At 33.8% G+C, this 19139-nt stretch overlaps 1 protein-coding gene across 1 annotated transcript in view; it reads left to right on the top strand.

Moving 5' to 3' along the window:
• The window catches only part of LOC134262643 (diacylglycerol kinase beta-like), a 69545-nt gene that overhangs the window by 34963 nt on the left and 15443 nt on the right, over positions 1-19139 (top strand). The window contains 15 exon segments of the mRNA XM_062745019.1: positions 2590-2748; positions 3735-3895; positions 3898-3958; positions 6263-6312; positions 6613-6687; positions 7484-7603; positions 7858-7984; positions 8803-8891; positions 12044-12160; positions 12249-12351; positions 12810-12865; positions 16040-16063; positions 16779-16870; positions 17241-17315; positions 17635-17810. Of these exon segments, the coding sequence (XP_062601003.1) occupies positions 2590-2748; positions 3735-3895; positions 3898-3958; positions 6263-6312; positions 6613-6687; positions 7484-7603; positions 7858-7984; positions 8803-8891; positions 12044-12160; positions 12249-12351; positions 12810-12865; positions 16040-16063; positions 16779-16870; positions 17241-17315; positions 17635-17810 (1485 nt within the window).

Here is a 19139-nt window from a genome sequence, read left to right as displayed (position 1 = left end):
TGAAATGGAATTTAGTATACAGATTACCGGGGTAGTCAGATAAATATCTAGGTCAAGTTCTGTTTTGGGTATGATCGCACCATTTTTGACAGAGTTATGCCCTTTCGGACTTAGAAAAATTCCAATTTGTGGGGGAGGGGGGCATAAGTGTTTTACAAACATCTCTTGTTTGTAAATAGTATTTTAAATTAATGAATTAGAGAAATAATCGAAATATCGAGCACAATGATAGCATTACCGGGGTATATGTTTTGCACACTGGAATTCTGTGAAAATTATAAACACATAGGAATGTGCCGTATTTGTCATTTCTGGTTTGATGTTGACATGTAATTGGGTACCTGTTGTGTTTTCAGAACCTATGTCAGTCGATGTACCCTCAAACGAGAATGGTAAACCTAATATTAATTATTATATATATTTTAATATTATATATCCTTTATATAACTAATATCTTTCCACCCTTTTGCTTCAGGTAGTCATCTCTTAATACTTCGTTGATTTGTAGAATTGAAGACTGGAAACTTGCTTTTAATTTCTTACACATAAGAGAGATCATCTGATTCAGTGCATTTGAAATGGTGCATTGATCAGTAATGTAATAAAATGTAGCTCTGCGAACTATTTATATATGCTGGGCTTAATAAAGTCACAAATGGTTAATAAAAAAAGCTTTTAAAATGTTGATGAAAGCCATCTCCACAATGTTTCCATGTTAAAAAAAAAAAGGGATTAATTTTAAATTTTTTGTTGACCTTTTGAAATATAAAAGTAATATAAGCTTTTAGTTATCAGCTTAATCATGAAAAGTAATGATAAAGTATTCGATATCATACACAATTTATGACCATGCAAGGCAATGCTGCAAGATCTATCTAGAGGTATAGAGAATCATTAATGTTTATGTATATTGAAGCCTTTTAATCAGAAATATTAATAAGCTTCAGTTTCTCTCCATGCTTCTCTCTATCCATAACTTAATATCATTTTAATATGCAAATCTAGCAGGCTAATTAGCATTTCCTGTGAATAATGTCCAGTATCTTATAGTGTAATTTGTAAATAAAAGCATCACTTTGATTTATTTAGACATGTCAAACTAATACAGGACAAATTTAGTGAGTTTTGATGATAATGATACACTTTAATCATATTTCAAATCATTTGTTGAATATTATAATTAAGGGAAAAGTAGTTTTTTTGGGTATATTCAAATATTTCTCTATAATAAGAAAATTTTAGAAAGATTTAATTTTCATACAATTTTTAAAACCACACATAACACTAGATGTGTGTCAAGGTTGTTTGAGGTACAGGGCTGTTGCTTATTTTGTCTCAGTTCCGACACAAATCACCCGTCCAATACAGACTATAAGATGAATGTGACGACAGTCAGGGACATATAAAATAAATCCCTAGTAGTCATTCACCTCCAGGAATCGGACCATTGTCCCTCCATCTGGGTCGTTAGAAGGCTTGCCTAACCGTTTGATGTATATACTTCAGAAGATGAAGTAACTGACGACTTTTGTTATTCCTATCAATATTCCGGGTTCCTTGGGTTCCTTTTTTTTAAGGACAATTGCTACAGTTCTATTGACATTTAGGCTGGCTTCATGTTAAAGCCCTTTTGGGACTTGGTGCACTGTTCAATCAGTGAGTTTTAACTTTGACATTTTCATAAACTTAATTCTGGAGGCATCGATGCAGGAAAATAGAAACACTAATATTATTTGTATTGTACTTGATTGCAACTAGATTATTTGATTCAGTAAATGTATTAAACATTTGCATAAAGCAGTAACTGAATGGTGAGATATTCCCCGCACAGTCAAGTGTTCCCTGAAGTCAGTGGTCGTGGTACTGGTAAACCGTTATTGAATTAGCCTTCATCCGAGACTGTGTCTATTAGTTTATTGACATATTTAAACTAGAGATATGCTGGTCATTAAAACCAACGATATTCTGACAAGGGATGGGATTTCTCTAAAGAAAAGTAATTGTTCATGTGAGATCATATTGTTACAATAAAACACTACCCCCAGCCCTCTTTCTTATCCTATCTTACACAATAATACATGTGATAACTATTCTGTAATAGTCTCTACAAAGATTAAATATTCTGTAATGTTATCACTTTCCGATACTTATGGACACCCATTAATTAAGAATTAGGATCTGTTCATTATCCTTTTCCTTTGTAGACCTCATGTATACTCCGCAAATGCTTTTATTAACACTTGATTTTAGAATTGACCATATCTTTAATGCAATTTATCCTTTAGGAGAGGGATGGGTAATATTTAAAGCTGTGATTTCATCCAGTAATGTGATTCAATTTAAAAAATAACTTCATTTTTTTCATTATTTTGACTACTTATACATGTACTGAATAAATGCTCATATTTAATAGATTAAATTTAAATTGTTTTTCATGCAAATATGTCTTTATATTTTATGATCATGTTCATAAAATCGATGGAACTTTTCCACACATACAGTGTTTTAACTTAAATTGGAACCTTGGATATTTGTATTGTTTTAAAAAGAGAGAAGGTTTGGTTTTAATCTGGAGCTTTCCACTTTCAGGCTCTACGTCTGTGTCTACTCATACTTCCGTTGCCATGACAACCAATCCCAGTGTGGAGAAGTCGTTGTTGGCAAGGGATGACAGTCAACTTGAGGCCACAACTCACTCCCGCTCATCTTCAAAGAAATCCAACCATAGCATACACTCCACTCATAACGGTATTCCATAGCATACACTCCACTCATAATGGTAATCTCACCATAGCATAAACCTCACTCGTACTGGAAATACAACCATAACATACACTCCACTCATAATGGTAATACAACCATAGCATATACTCAACTCAGAATGGAAATACAACCATAGCATACACTCCACTCAAAATGGTAATACAACCACAGCATACACTCCACTCAAAATGGTAATACAACCATAACATACACTCCACTCATAACTGTAATCTAACTTAGCACACACTCCACTTGTAATGGTAATCCAACCATAGCATACACCCCACTCAGAACGGTAATCTAACCATAGCATACCCTCCACTCATAAAGGTAATCTAACCATAGCATACACTCCACTCATAATGGTAATCTAACCATAGCATACACTCCAATAATAACGGAAATCCCACCATAGCATACTCTCAGCTCATAACGGTAATCTAACCATAGCATACAATACAACCATAGTATACACTCTACTGGTAATGGTAATCCTACCATAGCATACTCTCCGCTCATAACGGTAATCCAACCATAGCATACAATACATCCATAGTATACACTCTACTGGTAATGGTAATCCAACCATACCATACTCTCCGCTCATAATGGTAATCAAACCATAGCATACAATACAACCATAGCATACACTCTACTGTTAATGGCAATCAAACCATACCATACTCTCCGCTCATAATGGTAATCCAACCATAGCATACAATACAACCATAGCATACACTCTACTGTTAATGGCAATCCAACCATACCATACTCTCCGCTCATAATGGTATTCCAACCATAGCATACAATACAACCATAGCATACACTCTACAGGTAATGGCAATCCAATCATAGCATACATTATCTGGGGATGCAAATTACCCAAACATTTGTTTGGTTTAAGACTTTCTTAAAGAAAGCATTGAGGTGATCTTTGTAATTTTTGACTTCCTTTGTCTGATGATTTGTAGGTCACTCATTAGATTCTGTAGATCCATGGATACCTCAGTCCAATTCCTCTTTACCTCGGAGTAACAACGTGGAACTGAAATCTGTACAGAAGCGGCTGGGCAGCAGTGATATCAAGGCGGGGCATATTTATCTGAAGGACTTAGTGTGTTTTCTGTCTCTGCTAAGGACTTAGTGTGTTTTCTGTCTCTTTTGGAGGCAGGGAGACCAGAAGACAAATTAGAATGTGAGTACTGTACAACAGAGTGTAGATTGTGTTAGATCGTATTTCGACTAAATAAAACGAATTCCTAAAGTTTCAATACTTATTTGTTCTTATTTAATAATTACATGAAATCCGAATAGTAATTGTCGGTTTGACTATTCCGCAGCTTGATCGGGTCCTTCACCTGTTCACCAGTGTTCACAAGATTTTTCTTATTAATCGAATAGAAGAAATTTCTTGTGCAATATTTTCCAAACAGTTCATAGCCGATATAGCTATGTAATTTTCTAAAAATTATATCTCTCGTTTTAGAGAAGGAATTTAAAAACAGTTTAATTAAAATTTAACAATATAATGTGTAAGTGTCATGTGTTAACACCTCAATGCCAAGATACAGTGCAACATGTAAGCAGCTCTTCTAACATAAAAGTTCTTAAGAAGAAGGAAGATGAAATAGTATGCTGGCAGAATAATGAGGCTCAAGGACTTGATGTCTATAAAGAAGGAAGAAATCAAGGAGCTCAAGAACATCAGTACATCAGAGAAGTAGGCACATAAAATGGCCCCCACAGACAAGTGGTGTAAGGGCATGGTGTAGAGAAGATCTAGAGCTAGGAAGTGCTAAGTCAACAAAAATAGGACTAATTGCCAGGCTTCAGATCTTTAAATCCTACTCTGAATGGGCCTGGTTTATGAAAAGTATAAAAATTTAAATGGTACATGTATACAATTTTAAATTCTCAGAAATATTAGGGGGGTTGGATTTAACATGCAGAAGTGGTATACCATTTCTAGCAAAAGAGGATATTGCCATCTACCCTCATATGCTACAAAATAGTTATTAGTATGTTTTGAGAGAAAGAAAGAAATCTGCACACAGTATCATTTACATGAACTGTATCAATATTAAAAGAATTTTATGGTTATATATAAAATACAGATATCAAATCAGCATATAGATGCTGTTTTAAAAGAGCTAGGAAACACAGTAAATCAGCTTATCTGTATTACGAGTTATAGATGAAAATTAATCATTCTAAAAACAGATTTATGGGTGGGGTAGGCTTCCTATACTATCAGGACATAGAACTGGTGTCACAGCTGAAAAAAGCATTTATTACATGTTTGATATGTTATTTTTGTATTTCTTAGATCAGTGAACTTGTAATGCATACAATACATATTCACCTCAGTTTGGTACAGTATTAAATATCTAATACAGGGTAGTGACTTTTATTTTCAGTTTTTGATATAAAGTTATTTTAAAGGAGATAATAACTAGGGTAAGCTGATGGAGGTGCCATCAGATTACCATCAATAAAATTTAAATGAATTGCTGTCTAAATAAGCAAGGCCCTGTTGGATATTCTGCCTTATGTAAGCTGGCTCCAGTTGACGTCAGCTGTTAAGCTTAATGAGAATTGTGGATTTGGAATGGTGTTGAAATGACAGACAGAATTAGGGTGCCCCCTGAGTCATGCTTACTGTGACATCATGGCACATTTATTGATCAGTTCTAACCCAATTATTAGTCCAGCTTATTTCTAGAACTGTTATTCTAAGACAGTTTGATTTAAATTTGACTAATGAAAGGTGAGGAGTAGGCAATGAAGCAGGGTGTGCTTTGTCACAGACAGAATTAGGTAATATAGTACTATGCGTACTAATTAATTTGGAGATGACGCAAGAGAATAGAAATGATTGATGAATTACGAGAGGACCTTTTATGATAATATTAATTAATCTTTAGAAAATATTCTGAGAAATTGTTTTTGTTAATTAATTATTTGTATAACAATAGAATACAGTACAAAATATTAGTTATTAAATTTTATCTGGTTATTTAATTTTCATGTAGCATTGGGAATATTTTCTAATGGCAGGGGCTGACAAATAGATTTTTAAGGCACTTGTCCAAGGGCAATTGCATGGTCAAAATTAACTTGCTGTACCTTAATTTTTGATTGCCCTACCATAAACTGATACTGTATATATAAATTTTTCAAAAAAAGAGAAAGACAAATACTGAGTAGATCATGTAAGCCCCTATGCCCAGCTTAAAATCTATGACTTACATTTTGATTTTGTTTTTGTGAAGCCACTTGCCCACTGTTAAAATTTCACTTGACCACCACTGAAATTCACTAGCCCCTGACGTCGGGCAGTGGGATTTGTCATCCCCTGGATGTTATTTAAATTAATGCACATTGCAGCGTAAGTGGGAGTTAATGGTATTTGAAAATATTGTAAAATGACCAATAACACACATAGATTGTATAAACATGCCTGATGTTTACATATAGCTGTCATGTTGTCTATTTTCAGTCATGTTTAGGTTGTATGACACGGATGGGAACGGGCTGCTAGATGCTAGTGTGAGTATTAAGTCTGAGAATTATTTCAATATTCTATACTGCAAAACTTTTATAAGATACACATTTATGTAACTTTAATTTTGTGAAGGATATTTTATTAAAGGTTTACTAAGAATAGATTTTATATAAGCTGATTGACAAAAGGTCATCAGAGTTTACAGGAAGGAAAGAAATATAGTGGATAAAAGTATGAAATTGTAGATATATAAACAACAACTGCATTATGATTTATTAGATAACTTTGTTATATAACCTGTAGCATTAAAAGTGGCAGTAATTGTGAGGTTTTGAAATTGACAGGAATTGGACTGCATCGTGAATCAGATGATGTCTGTAGCAGAAAGTTTAGGCTGGGACGTTAGTGAATTAAAACCTGTAAGTAGCCCCTATCTGTGTATCATTTAATCCAGGAACCTTCTTATGCCCTGTTCACACGGAGAGTTAAACGTAAAGTTACTGTGAATTAGCTTCGCTTAGCGTTCACACGGAGAATTTAATGCGAATTAGTTTAATTCGAATTAATTTACTGTGCATTAAATTACTTCGCATTAGCTCCGTGTGAACGCTAAGCGAAGCTAATTCGAATTAAATTTTGACGCATGCGTAAGGCCAGAATTAAGTCACAGGACAAGTGTTGGTGGTTATATATAGGTATTTGTGCTATATTTGGTTCAAAAAATGAGGGAAAGTATGTTAATCACTAAAATCAATGAATACCTGTAGCCACTACATGATGTATCAAAGGATGGCTCTGCATACATGACGTAATTTACAAATGACATCATAATAGACTTACTGATGCCTGACTGTAGAAGAAAAAATTTAATTCGCATTAGTTTACTTCGCATTAGCTGTCGTGTGAACACAATTTAATTCGCATTAATTTGATTCGCATTAGTTTACTTCGCATTAATTTACTGCGAATTAAACTTGTCGTGTGAACAGGGCATTATATCCACCATTAAATAAACTGAATGATTAGTAAGATTGGCTTTGCCTTTGTAAAGTTGTTTTTTTATTCTTTCTACAGCAAAACACACTTATAACAAACTGCCAGTGACATGGGATTGTTCAAAATTTTAAAAAGCCAATATTCTTTACAATAAAGATGAAAAAAATGTTCATGATTTTATTGTGATTATTTTCTCATAGAAGATGGTTTTATCTTCAGATTCTACAAGATTTATTAAAGGAAATAGACTATGATTCCGATGGGACGGTCTCACTAGAAGAGTGGAAGCGGGGAGGGTTAACCACTATCCCCCTCCTGGTGTTACTGGGCCTGGACACGGTGAGTTATAGAAGCGGGGAGGGTTAACCACTATCCCCCTCCTTCGTGTTACTGGGTCTGGACACGATGAGTTTGTACTTATTTAAGTTATAGAAACCCAGAGGTTAAAATACTATAAAATGATAGATACAGTAATCTTCAGTTTGTAATACAGAGTATGTGTCTGTTAAACAGTTTAACACAATAAAATGAAGTTTATATGGTAGGGTAGTATTCATTGTAACTTAATATATATGTTATGACTGATTTTGCAGAATGTGAAAGACGATGGGACACACACATGGAGACTGAAACATTTTAACTACAAACTAAAACCAGCCTACTGTAATCTCTGCCTTAACCTTCTGGTGGGGCTAGGCAAACAGGGTCTATGTTGTACATGTAGGTATACCCTAACCTCCTGGAGAGGGGAGAGGGGGCTGGACAAACAGGGTCTTTGTTGTACATATAAGTATACCCTAACCTTCTGGGGGGGGGGCAAACAGGGTCTTTGTTGTACATATAAGTATACCCTAACCTTCTGGGGGGGCAAACAGGGTCTTTGTTGTACATGTAGAATCATTTCCAGGTAAGTTTGGACTTTCAGTAAGGTGTGGCATTCTCGGTGTTACGTAATTAGGGTCTGTGAAATGGCGAATAGATCTGCATTGGTTAAGAAATTAATAACATCAGGAACTTTAAATTGTTGTTGACAACCATGAGGCGACATAAGCTCCACTTCTTTTGCTGATACACTAATTGGCATTTGCCGGAATTTCTATCCCATGTATATTTCAACAGTGAAGAAAAGATGTGTAAATTTCAGAAGCTAATTATGTAACTTCGAGAATGCCACGCCTTACTGAAAGTCCAAGCTAAAGTGGAAATTGTCCTAAGTAAACCCTAATACCCTAACCTCCTGGAGGGGGGGGTTGGGGGGTTGGCAAACAGGGTCTTTGTTGTACTTGTTAAGACAGGTTGCACATGGTGCTTGATTTAGTATTGTAAGTAAATTTACACAATAAAGTTTGTAAAATTGTTTGTTTTAAATTAATAAAAATCAACTACTGGAACTAGTATTTTAACTTATATTCAAATTTATCCTTCCTCTGTCTTACAAATAACTCACAAATTTTAAAAAGATTTTTGACATCTTGATAGATTAATATATAGAATAAAGCAAGTGAAATGTTGATGTAACTAGAATGTTTTTTCTTTAGTTTGTAAATACACAGTCCATGAGAGGTGTGTTCAACGAGCACCAGCATGTTGTATCACAACCTACGTCAAATCCAAGAGAACCCCACAGGTATGTATCTATACACAATATTGTGGAGCCAAAAGGGATGCTTCTAATTATGTAGACTTCATACAGATAAAATACATTTACTTTGGTGTGACATAGTTCAAATATACTTGATTTGATTGGCTCTCATATCAGCCAATCAAATTTTCTTGATCCCTTGATAGACACTTTTCTTTTCAACAAAAATATTATTGTTTTCTTGGTATCAACCAGTTCAGCCCATGCTCTCTTGATATATGAAAAATACTATGTTTTTATTAAAAGTTGCAAGATTTGTTTCTGATGTGTGTCATAGTATTTTTATTTAGGTTTCCTTATGTAAAATGTAGATGTTCATATGTTTTGAAATTCCTGCAGTACATATTCAAAATTTACCCTATATGATAAAATCAATGCAGATTTTATTAGGATTTAGATAAACAAATTTAGCCTTTGAATTACAGTGTATTACTAAGTGCTCTTTCAGTTAAAGTTTCTTATTTGCTTTTAAAATAGATTAAATTTTCTAACAACATAAATATGATTAATGATTCTGTGCTAGCTAGGCTTCTTGAATGTAGGATTATTTTTTGTTTAGCATAAGTGTATTGGCTAATTTACATGCTAACAGGTTATATGAAATCAAGCTTATGTATTTGTATGAACTTGAATGATTTAATATTCACTCTTTGAATCAAAGTAACTAGTTCTGTAGCAAGCTTTCAACAAAATGAAAATGATGCTTTTCTGAACTCATATGACCTGGTTTTTACTTATTGCTACATTTTGCCATTAACTGCAACCTCATTAATTAAAACAGGATCGGCCACAGGTAACGTCCTACTGTCCATGGTTTTAGATTTATATCCTTGGTTGAGATTTGTTTTTTGAATGCCTTGATTGTTCCATGTCTATATATATATCTATTCATGTTGTGGTTTGGGATGAGGATGAACCCATGCTTGAACATTTCCTGATAAAAGTAAATCAAGGACATTTTATGATTACCTGCTTTGTTCACTTTGGTTTGGCAAATGTAACAATTTAAAAAGTAGAACAAATCGTATTTTAAATTCTAAAAAACTTCATTATTGTTTATTACTTTCACGTCTGTTACATCATTCAGGGTCAAGGTATATCATCTATTTTAGGAAATGTAAGGGTTATCTTGATACTTTATGCCATTGTATTAAAACCAGTGACTATAAAATAATTGTGAGAGAAAGCATCAAACCCTGCATGTCATACCTAAAGTACAATAGACCTAGCTGATGTCAGATTCACTAGAACTAATGCATTATGTGGGCTGTAGCTGATGTCAGATTCTTTAGAACTAACAGATTGTGGGCTGTAGCTGATGTCAGAGCCTCTACAACTGACATAGTGTGGGCAAACCAATGTCAGGCTTATTGAAGATTTAGGGATTTTAATTAACTATCAAGTTTGTGAATTTTAGAACTTAGACACTTGCTGTGGACTAGAAATTTGTAATAAAATTAAGTACAAAGAAGATTGCAGTATAATTTCAAACACATTCTTAAATTTTCATCTCATAATAGTTAGAGGATCATAAAATGACCTTTATAGAACTTAAATATATTGTGATTAGAAAGGAAAGTAAAAGCATGGAGATTAGTAGTTGGAGGTGGAAGGAAAATAGGATTTGTCCACATTTACTTGTACCACATTTAATTTTATATAATTGGTACAGATAATTTTCTCCTTGTTTGGGAATGCATCGTTGGAGAAGGTTAAGTTATTATTTAGAATATTATTAAGTTATACCTCTTGTACAGGTAATTGGGACATTATTGTAATATGATTTCCTTGGTAGGGTTGATATTTAGATGTTAATTCATTTTCTAACATTTATTTTTAATCTCTCTGTACCTCATGCCAACAACAACATATTTGATTTTTTGAATTTTTTCATTAAAACAGCATGCCCAGTATGATTTTATTAATATTATAAATTATGATTTCTTCCTACAGGTATAAAGGGATTGTTTATAGTTTTTTCTTTGAAAATAGTTGTCATACAAGATCCATATAATCACTTCACAAAATTTTATATACATGTACAAGAAAGTTTTTGACAGCTTAGCACAAAGTCTAATCCAGGATGAAAAAATTTAATATTACAGTTTTCTTAATTTGAAATATAAACAATAGTGTTTCTTCTTTATGATCTACAGTGAACTATGGAAAATGTAATTTAGTATTAAATATACATGTTACTGTGAAATGTAATAAAAATTGTGTGCACTAAATTTAAATATTTAAGTTTACTTACTTATTTGGGCACCAATTAAGATACTTTTTCATTGAAACAATGTACAGAACCTAGTATCTTTTTGTGGGATTGGCAATAATTTCAAGATGACCCAGTGACCTGATTCTACTTTGGTGTCTCCCTTGTTCCTAGTTTTAGTTACATCATTATGACCTCAATACTTCCTCCAGCTGAGTATCCTGTGTAGAACCATCCAAAGGTCTATATAGATGACACTTGATACCCCAGTAGATATCACTACTGTTAGGACTAGGAAGGAGTTTGGCACTTGCTGTCATTTTGATATTTTTTTTATGCATTTACACTATAATCCAATAATTACAGAGGAGATATCATACATGTACACAATGAAACTGTAATATTAAGGTTTTTTTATATTGGACTTGACTGTAAAATGCACAATTTTTAATTTAATTTATAGATTCTTATTTGTATTATTAAATGATTTCATCTTCAACTTCCAATGATTAAGCAATAAATAAAGGAAAAATTTAATTAAAAATTTTAACTAGGACCAGTTTGTATTTCTCAAAATATATGCTGAACATTGACTGTTTATGAAATGATTTCCTTTGATATTAAATTAAAACTTAATGTATCTTAAAGGTAACTTTCTTTTAAAAATTGAGACTTGAAAACATGCAAGTTTCTAATTCATTATAACTGATCTGAGTTTTCTTTGAATTAAAACTTCTAAAACTCCAGACTGTATCCTCAACTGTTACACTGGTCTGTGTGTTTTGAGATTGTGCTTATTATAATACAAGAAAATGAAGGTTATGTGGAGTATGTGCAAAATATAGAGTGACATCAATTTCTTGTTCTACATTTCATTATTATAACCTGCTTTAAAATTCATAAAAGTTTGATTTTTTTTTTACAGACTCTGAATCATCATTGGGTAGAGGGTAATTGTCCGGGAAAGTGTGACAAGTGTAGAAAATCAATCAAAACCTACAACGGCCTGACGGGGGTACATTGTCGCTGGTGTCATATATCTGTAAGTCTCGGTCAAAGAGAATCCTTTATAAGTGACGTTACTTGATTAATTCTTAGAGTGTAATTAAAATATGATTATAATTTTGTAGCTACACAATAAGTGCACGTCCCAAGTGAAGCCTGAATGTGATCTGGGGGAGTTCCGAGAACACACCCTCCCCCCGACCTCCATCTGTCCGGCAGTGCTGGTAGGTACAAAGAATAACAGTACGGAACAATGTATATGTGCTGAAAAAGGTCAGCTAAACATTTTGATTTTCCAGTTACGCTGATGTTTGTTCATTGTCTTTTCAAGAATTTTTCACTCATACATATATTGCCAATGCAGGGCTGCAGACTTAGAACTGTACCCAGCACTTACGGCTTTTGAGTTGTGAGGGATTTTTTTTTTGTGCTAGGACTTAGTGCAATATAGGCCCTTGGTTTATGGATAAAAATAAATCGTGTGAATTTTTTCTCTAGTTCAAATCATTTGCAAGTTCCAAAGTAATTCCATGATGCCTATATGATTTTAGATCATGAAATTATATGTATTTTGAGAGATGGATTGTTACCTCTGTTTTCACTGAGAGGTGACACCTGCAAACCCATCCCCTCCTTGATAGTCATTATTCTTTTAATTTGTTCTGTATTGTAGGGACAAAGGTCAGGAAAAAATGAGAAGAAGGAACTACAGCGATCCGATTCAGCTACATTTGATTGCTCGGTGAGAATTTCACAGGATTTCTTGTATGAATTTCATTCCCTGCAACATACATTGTATTGTACAGAGTAAAAACAACCATGTCTTGGACTTATTTCTAATTTTGGAGTGGGCTGTAATTAAGTGACCTAATTTGATGTTTGTGATGTATGTATCCAGCTTGTGAATCATTCAAATTATAGTTCTTTTGTAAGAGAATTCAGTTTGAATTTATTAAGTCAAGATCAATTTTTATTGAAAAAAAATGTTACCTTTCTCAGAGTATTGGAATCTATGTATTTTAAAAATCTAAAATTAAATTGAACATGTTTTCCATGTAGAAATAAGGAGACACCAAGATCCGTTGTTTTCACTTGATTTCAAAATCAAAACAAAACCGTCAATACTTTCTCAGGTCAAAAATATCAAAAATTAAACATGGCAGACAGCTCAGTTTTTAGGTCACCTGAGTAAACTCAGGTGACCTATTGCTATCCGTTTTCGTCTGTCGTCGTTCGTCGTGCGTCGTGCGTTAACATTTGAACATTTTCAGCTTCTTCTCTGCAACCACTGAACCAATTTCAACCAAATTTGGCACAAAGCATCTATGGGTGAAGGGGAACAAAAATTGTGAATTTCATGATCCCTGCCCCCCTGGGGCCTGAGGGGTGGGGCCAAAACCACTAAAATTAATGCAATCTTTAAAAATCTTCTTCTTTACTCCTGGACATCAAGCAATCAAACTGTTTGCATGATTGTAATCAGCAATGAGTCCTCTACCAAAATTGTGAAATTCATGGCCCTGGGGTCAGGGGTTCTAGTGCTAGGGCGGGGCTAAATAAGTAGGTAGTGAAAATGCATTATTTCTTTGAAAATCTTCTTCTCTGCTCCTGGGTATTAAATAAACCAACAAAGTACATAGTTATGATGAGCAAGAGTGCCTCTACCTAAATTGTGAATTTTATGGCCCCAGGGTCAGGGGTTCTGGTGTTAGGGCGGGGCTCTATTAATTATATAGTGAAAATACATTATTTCTTTGAAAATCTTCTTCTCTGCTCCTGGGTATTAAATAAACTAACTAAGTACATAGTTATGATGAGCAAGAGTGCCTCTACCAAAATTGTGAATTTTATGGCCCCAGGGTCAGGGGTTCTGGTGTTAGGGCGGGGTTCTATTGATTATAAAGTGAAAATACATGAATTCTCTGAAAATCTTCTTCTCTGCTCCTAGGTATTAAATTAACTTACTAAGTGCATAGTTATGATGAGCAAGAGTGCCTCTACCAAAATTGTGAATTTTATGGCCCCAGGGTCAGGGGTTCTGGTGTTAGGGCGGGGCTCTATTGATTATATAGTGAAAATACATGAATTCTTTGAAAATCTTCTTCTCTGCTCCTGGGTATTAAATAAACTAACTAAGTGCATAGTTATGATGAGCAAGAGTGCCTCTACCAAAATTGTGAATTTTATGGCCCCAGGGACAGGGGTTCTGGTGTAAGGGCGGGGCTCTATAGATTATATAGTGAAAATACATAAATTCTTTGAAAATCTTCTCCTCTGCTCCTAGGAAATAAATAAACTTACTAAGTGCATAGTTATGATGAGCAAGAGTGCTTCTACCAAAATAATGAATTTTATGGCCCCAGGGTCAGGGGTTCTGGTGTTAGGGTGGGACTGTATTGATTATATGGACTAAGTGAAAATACATGAATTCTTTGAAAATCTTCTCCTCTGCTCCTAGGAAATAAATAAACTAACTAAGTATATAGTTATGATGAGCAAGAATGCCTCTTCCATAATTGTGAATTTTATAGCCCCAGGGTCAGGGGTTCTGGTGTTAGGGCGGGGCTCTATTGATTATATAGTGAAAATACATTAAATCTTTGAAAATTTTCTTCTCTGCTCCAGGTTATTAAGCAGATGAACTACCAATATAGTTATGATGGACAAGGGCCCATATCTTCCACAATTGTGAATTTCAAGGCCCCAGGGTCAGGGGTACCATAGAGGGGGGGTTGTACTTATATACTGAAAATGAATGAATGGTTTGAAATCTGCTCCTTAATATTAATCAAATATCAAGGCCTAAGGGTCAGGGGTTCATGTATGGTAGGGGCACTACTGATTATTGCTGAATATTACTGATTAGTTGAAATGCATTTTGTGTTCCGTTACCCTGCGTATGGGTATCAAGTAAACAAACTAAGCAACTGCTAAGTGTATTGTTATGATGATCAATGGTGCCTCTTTCAAAATTGTGAATGCCATAGCATCTGGCTTAAAACATGAATCAAATTCAATCACTGGAAAGTTGTTGCATAATGCTCAGGTGACCTATAAGGCCCATGGGCCTCTTGTTTCTCTCTTAGTGTTAAGAAAGTGTTTTTTTATCATTATTGATCAAAATGATAATATCTAGTGGTTCTTCCTTTTTAAAAATTTTGTTCTCTTTATATAAGATGCATGGAAAGGGGTATAACTCCGTTTTCTATTCCAACTCTTGAGTTATTTCCCTTATCAGTATGTCGATAAAATTTATCATTGCTGCAGTTTTTGACCTGGTGGTGCCTGAGAAACTATTGATTATTATTTTGTTTTCTTATGTTGTATTTTCTGTATAGTTTAAGATTATTGTGGTAGAACTGTTCTTATTTTTAATAACCTTTATTTTAAATTGGTATGCATGTTGTTACATGTATTATATTGAATGAGCATGAGGTATATTGTTATGGTATGGAAAGATTGTGCATTGTTTTGTGTTAATGGTAAAACTAGGGGTTGATTGTATGACTGCCGATAAAATGAATTCTTTTAAGCCACAGAGTTTTTACAAATATTAAACATAGTAATCATGATAAAGATGGATAAATAAGAAGAAAAAAAATTATCAATCATTAGATAGATAAATTATGATAGATTGATATTACTGGGTAACTTTTAAATGCCAGTAAAATACCCATCTGACAATTTTGGAAACTAATTTTATTTTTAGGAAACATATTATTTCTAAATTACTTTAAGAATGAAAATGCAGGTTTTCTGGTGCAGAAGAATTACATGAAAAGTCAGCAATGACTTCTGTGTATTTATTGAAATAACATGCTTTATCTATGAATAAAAATAAAATATAAACGAAATAATCTTTTTTTGAAAAAAAGAATAGAAAATTCAATGTGAGGATTTATTTTTATATTTTTAGAAATTATCCCAAAGTATATATTTTGTAAGTGAATGCCTTGATGACCTTAATGCACTGACTAAGCTCTCTTAGAACCTTGATTCTTTCTAACTCTTCCCTAAGTGACTCTTTGCCTTTAACATCTCGAGCTTTCCTCTGAGTGTACTGGTCCTTTAATTTGCTTGCTGTATTGTCTGTAGAGAACTAAAACAAAAACTAAAAGCATTTAATATGAAACAGTGTTGCTTGTATTCTAGGGAAATAAACCTTGTTAACCCTATGTATACAGGACCTACAATATCTGTGTATAAATTTATGCTTTATTAATTTTTTTTACAGGATATTGCCTTGTATAATGCCTATTGCTCATAGTCGAAACTTTAAGATTAGATTACCTTTATAAGAATCATGTGAATGTGTAAAGCCATTCTGTCTTTTAAAGTTTCAGAATCTTTTCATATAAATAATATTTTTTGTGATCTATAAATTATAACTTCATAGATGTATATTTTGAAATTCATTGACAAATATTTGGATTTGAAGCCCCATATTTATATATAACAACATTTATAACCTTTTAAGTAACATTAAATGCACATAAAACATATAAATTAGTTTGAAAACAAAATATTATGTGATACACCTAGAATTTCTAATGTTCATCTTGTTATGTTTATATATAGATCATGTAAACATTGATTGAAATGATTCAGACAAAATTAATGGTTGAATTATCTAGTGACATTTTTTATTTATTCAGGGTCAGAGTTCATTTCAAATCACACCAATTCCAGGATCTCATCCATTGCTTGTGTTCGTCAATCCGAAGAGTGGCGGAAAGCAGGGAGCAAAGTAAGTCATTCCTCAGAATGTTGAGAATTTAGCTGGACAGTATATAGAGTGTTGTCAAGTGACAATATTCTACAGAACACAAAACACAAAAAAACAACAACAACAAAATAAAGTTCCTGATTTCAAGCATTTCAAGAAAGTGACTAGTCTTAAACTTGCTATTTCATCCACATTTGCCTGGGAAAACAATGAAACATTTGTTTTCATTTTATTAGCACTTAAAAAAAATGTGCACTATAAAGGTATTTATTTTTGTCATAAATTGCATTTGAGTGTATGGTGAAAGTTGATAAATATTAGCAGGACCAACACTAGTCTAACAGATTTGTTAACATATTACGGTTTTCAAAATTTTTATATATTTAAACAGATTAATCAGAAAATTCCAATATCTACTGAATCCACGGCAAGTGTATGACATGATCAAGCATGGTCCAACTCAGGGGTATGTAACTGGAAACTACTTTAACAGACATACTTTGACTCGGATAGATTTTTCATATTTGGAAGAATATGTATTTGGAATACTTCGAAGTTCTGTTGTTTGTTGCTAGGTTACAGTTCTTTAAAAATGTTCTGATGTTTCTTGTTGCTAGGTTACAGTTCTTTAAAGACATTCTACTGTTTTTTGTTGCTAGGTTACAGTTCTTTAAGGACATTCTACTGTTTTTTGTTGCTAGGTTACAGTTCTTTAAGGATGTTCTACTGTTTTTTGTTGCTAGGTTACAGTTCTTTAAGGATGTTTTACTGTCTTTTGTTGCTAGGTTACAGTTCTTTAAGGATGTTCCAGGCGCCCGTATCCTGGTGTGTGGTGGGGATGGCACGGTGGGCTGGCTTATCGATGCCATGGACAAGATGGGCCTTACTGAGCGCCCGCCTGTCGCCGTTCTTCCCCTGGGGACGGGGAATGACTTAGCCAGATGTCTGCGATGGGGAGGAGGTGTGATATTTGATTTTATTTACATTTCATGCTGGAATTAAAAGATAACAGATCTAGAGAACCAAAATTACCTGTGTTCCTAGGAAAATTTTACTTATAAAGATTTCTGTATATTGATTTAGATTTTCAGCTCACCTCAACGAAGTTGGGGGAGCTTATGTAATACCCTCGGCGTCCCCGTCGGCGTCGGTGTCGGCGTCCCAGGTTAAGTTTTTTGGAGCAGTTTTCTTTTAGAGTACTTCTATGTCCTATATTGATTAGACATGCATGGAAGATGCTTCTAGTGTGTTTCATTGTACCAGTCAAAGTTTCAAACTTGCATGGATTATACATCTAAGGATGCACACTACTAGGCTTGCTTCGGATGCTGAATCTGACCTTCATTTTCCGGTTGAGTGAACAGGTTAAAGTTTTAGGTGCAGGTCTCATTTCCAAAATACTATGAGCACTATAATGACCTAACTTGCAGGTTTGATACATCTAAATGGACTTGCTTCGAATGCTGAATTGACCTACATTTTCCGGTTGAGTGAACAGGTTAAAGTTTTAGGTGCAGTTTTCATTTTCAAGATACTTTGAGCCCTATTATGACCAAACTTGCATGGATGGTACATGGATGCATACTACCAGACTTACTTTGGATGCTTCTGACCTACATTTTCTGGTTGAGTTGAACAGGTTAAAGTTTTAGGTGCAGTTTTCATTTTCAAGATACTTGAAGCCCTATTATGACCAAACTTGCATGGATGGTACATCTAAAGATGCTACTACCAGACTTACTTCGGATGCTTCTGACCTACATTTTCCGGTTGAGTGAACAGGTTAAAGTTTTTGGTGCAGGTTTCATTTCCAAGTAACTATGAGCCCTATAATGAGCAAACTTGCATGGACGATACATCTTATGCACACTAATGGACTTGCTTCTGCTGAATTATAAATTTTTCAGATAATGGACCAGGTAAAAGTTATGGGTGCAGGTCTATTACCAAAAAACTATAAGGCTTATATAACATTCTATAAACCAAACTTGCTCAAGTGATGCATCATGAAAACTCTCAAATTTGCTTCAGATGCTGGATTTTAATTACATTTTCATGAAAAAGAACTAGTTTGAAGTTTTTATATAGCTCTATTCCAAAGTATCAGATCAAAATTGCATAAATATTTTCATTTTCGGATGTACACTTTTTTTTTTGGTGAATTGTGTAACTTTGCCTTACTTAAAGACAACATTCGTTGAGGTGAGCTCTGTAATCTCTGATTACCTATGTTTATATGTTCCTTATACTTTGCAAGTACTTATATCTATAATTATTGTTTCATTGTCTT

The sequence above is a fragment of the Saccostrea cucullata genome, unplaced genomic scaffold (assembly GCF_032062105.1).
Source record: "Saccostrea cucullata isolate Sc308-1 unplaced genomic scaffold, CSIRO_AGI_Scuc_v1 ctg625, whole genome shotgun sequence".
Classification (NCBI taxonomy): domain Eukaryota; kingdom Metazoa; phylum Mollusca; class Bivalvia; order Ostreida; family Ostreidae; genus Saccostrea; species Saccostrea cuccullata.
The sequence above is the reverse complement of the archived record's forward strand: the minus strand, read 5'-3'. Positions and strand labels throughout refer to the sequence as shown.